Genomic DNA, 1,712 nt, shown 5'->3' with positions numbered 1-1,712 from the left:
AATCCTTGTTTTTCTTTCCAGCCGCAAAGAAAATTCGATTATACTCGCGATGAGCGGAAGGCAGCTGTGCTTATTTGAAATGATTTTTGCTTAGTTATGTCGTAATTACTACATAACTATAATAGGTTTTATTTCCTTGGTGGCTTTGTGCATGATCAAGGAAAGGCAGAACAAGCTCTAAATCTCACTTTTCTATTTTGCAGCACCAACTCTACGAGCATGAAAAAGGTGAATATGAGTTTTATGGGGTTGGGCAAAAAAAAAAAACTTGAAAAATCAAGGAAAATGGAAGATTGAAGAAGAGAGGGCGGAGGGGTCGGCTTGGCAGGGACAGAGAAAAGAGGACCGATAAGAACAACGTGTAGAGCAGAGAAAAGGGGACCAGTAAGAAGAACGTGTAGAACAGGGAAAAGGGGACCAGTAAGAACAACGTGTAGAACAGAGAAAAGGGGACCAGTAAGAACAACGTGTAGAACAGGGAAAAGAGGACCGATAAGAACAACGTGTAGAGCAGAGAAAAGGGGACCAGTAAGAAGAACGTGTAGAACAGGGAAAAGGGGACCAGTAAGAACAACGTGTAGAACAGAGAAAAGGGGACCAGTAAGAACAACGTGTAGAACAGGGAAAAGAGGACCGATAAGAACAACGTGTAGAACAGAGAAAAGGGGACCAGTAAGAACAACGTGTAGAACAGGGAAAAGAGGACCGATAAGAACAACGTGTAGAACAGAGAAAAGAGGACCAGTAAGAACAACGTGTAGATTAGAGAAAAGGACCGCTCAGAACGTGTAGAATAAAGAAAAGGACCGCTAAGAACAACGATGAACCAAAAGAACCGGCTAAAATAATGAAATAGAAAAGGAATTTGAAAGCCCCGCGGGGCACCCGGAGAACAACAACGGAATCGAACACACACGGCGCGGGTGTAAACACAGACATGGCAGCGAGCGGGGCCGACCTGGTCCTCGACAAGAAGGAATTCACGCCCGCCATCACCAGGTACGAGGGATACTTTTTTGGCCTGTCGGTGTGGGTGGAGGAGGTCCAGGCGGAGGCCACGAGAGGGGAATCAGAAGGGTAGGAGGCAACGGGAGTGATTTTTGGGGCGTGGTTTTGCCCTTGTGGATGTGCGGGAGCTGCACTGGTGGCTGGCTGGGTTGGTCGGATTTTTTTCTTTTCTCCTCCCGATGGATTGGCTTTGAGAGGTCGGGGTTTATTTCACGCTTTGGTCATGTGTATTTTTCGTCGCTTTGCCGAGACGGGGCTTTGTGACGAACATTATTTCTGGAAAGGTTTGGGTTACAAGAAGGAAGGAATGTGGTAAGTCACACCGAGCATATGGGAATGCATTTTGGTGCTGAACAATAGGTTTTCTCCCATAGGATAATGAAAGGAATGAAGTTGATCACGGTAAATGAGAGAAATGTCTGGTGGGTATTAGTAAATAACCTGGAGCATAGTAACAGTAAAAGGTGATTGGTGCAGAAGTAGGAAAAGGATGATCAGAAAAAAACATTTAGGCAGTTTTCTTTTTATACATGTATAACTTACATTGATATTTTAGAGTGTTTAATGTTAGAAATTCTCCTGCTCATCTGCCACTGACCAACAGTGGCCTTCATGTCTGATGGCATCCTTCATGCCTGTGGGTGCTTCAGCAAAGGCCATCAAACTTCTGCTTCCCTTGAATGTAGTTGTCGAGTTAATGTGTT

The 1,712-nt window shown here is 44.7% G+C and overlaps 1 protein-coding gene across 1 annotated transcript in view; it reads left to right on the top strand.

Annotated features, from left to right (window-relative positions):
* The first annotated feature begins 839 nt into the window (after positions 1-839).
* The window catches only part of Naa35 (N-alpha-acetyltransferase 35), a 13,500-nt gene continuing 12,627 nt past the window's right edge, over positions 840-1,712 (top strand). The window contains exon 1 of the mRNA XM_043002548.2: positions 840-999. Within this exon, the coding sequence (XP_042858482.1) occupies positions 938-999 (62 nt within the window). The 5' untranslated portion in view covers positions 840-937. The remainder of the gene's footprint in view (positions 1,000-1,712) is intronic.

This window comes from Penaeus japonicus, unplaced genomic scaffold (assembly GCF_977035675.1).
Source record: "Penaeus japonicus unplaced genomic scaffold, GWHDUDI00000001_assembly GWHDUDI00000026, whole genome shotgun sequence".
Taxonomy (NCBI): domain Eukaryota; kingdom Metazoa; phylum Arthropoda; class Malacostraca; order Decapoda; family Penaeidae; genus Penaeus; species Penaeus japonicus.
The sequence above is the reverse complement of the archived record's forward strand: the minus strand, read 5'-3'. Positions and strand labels throughout refer to the sequence as shown.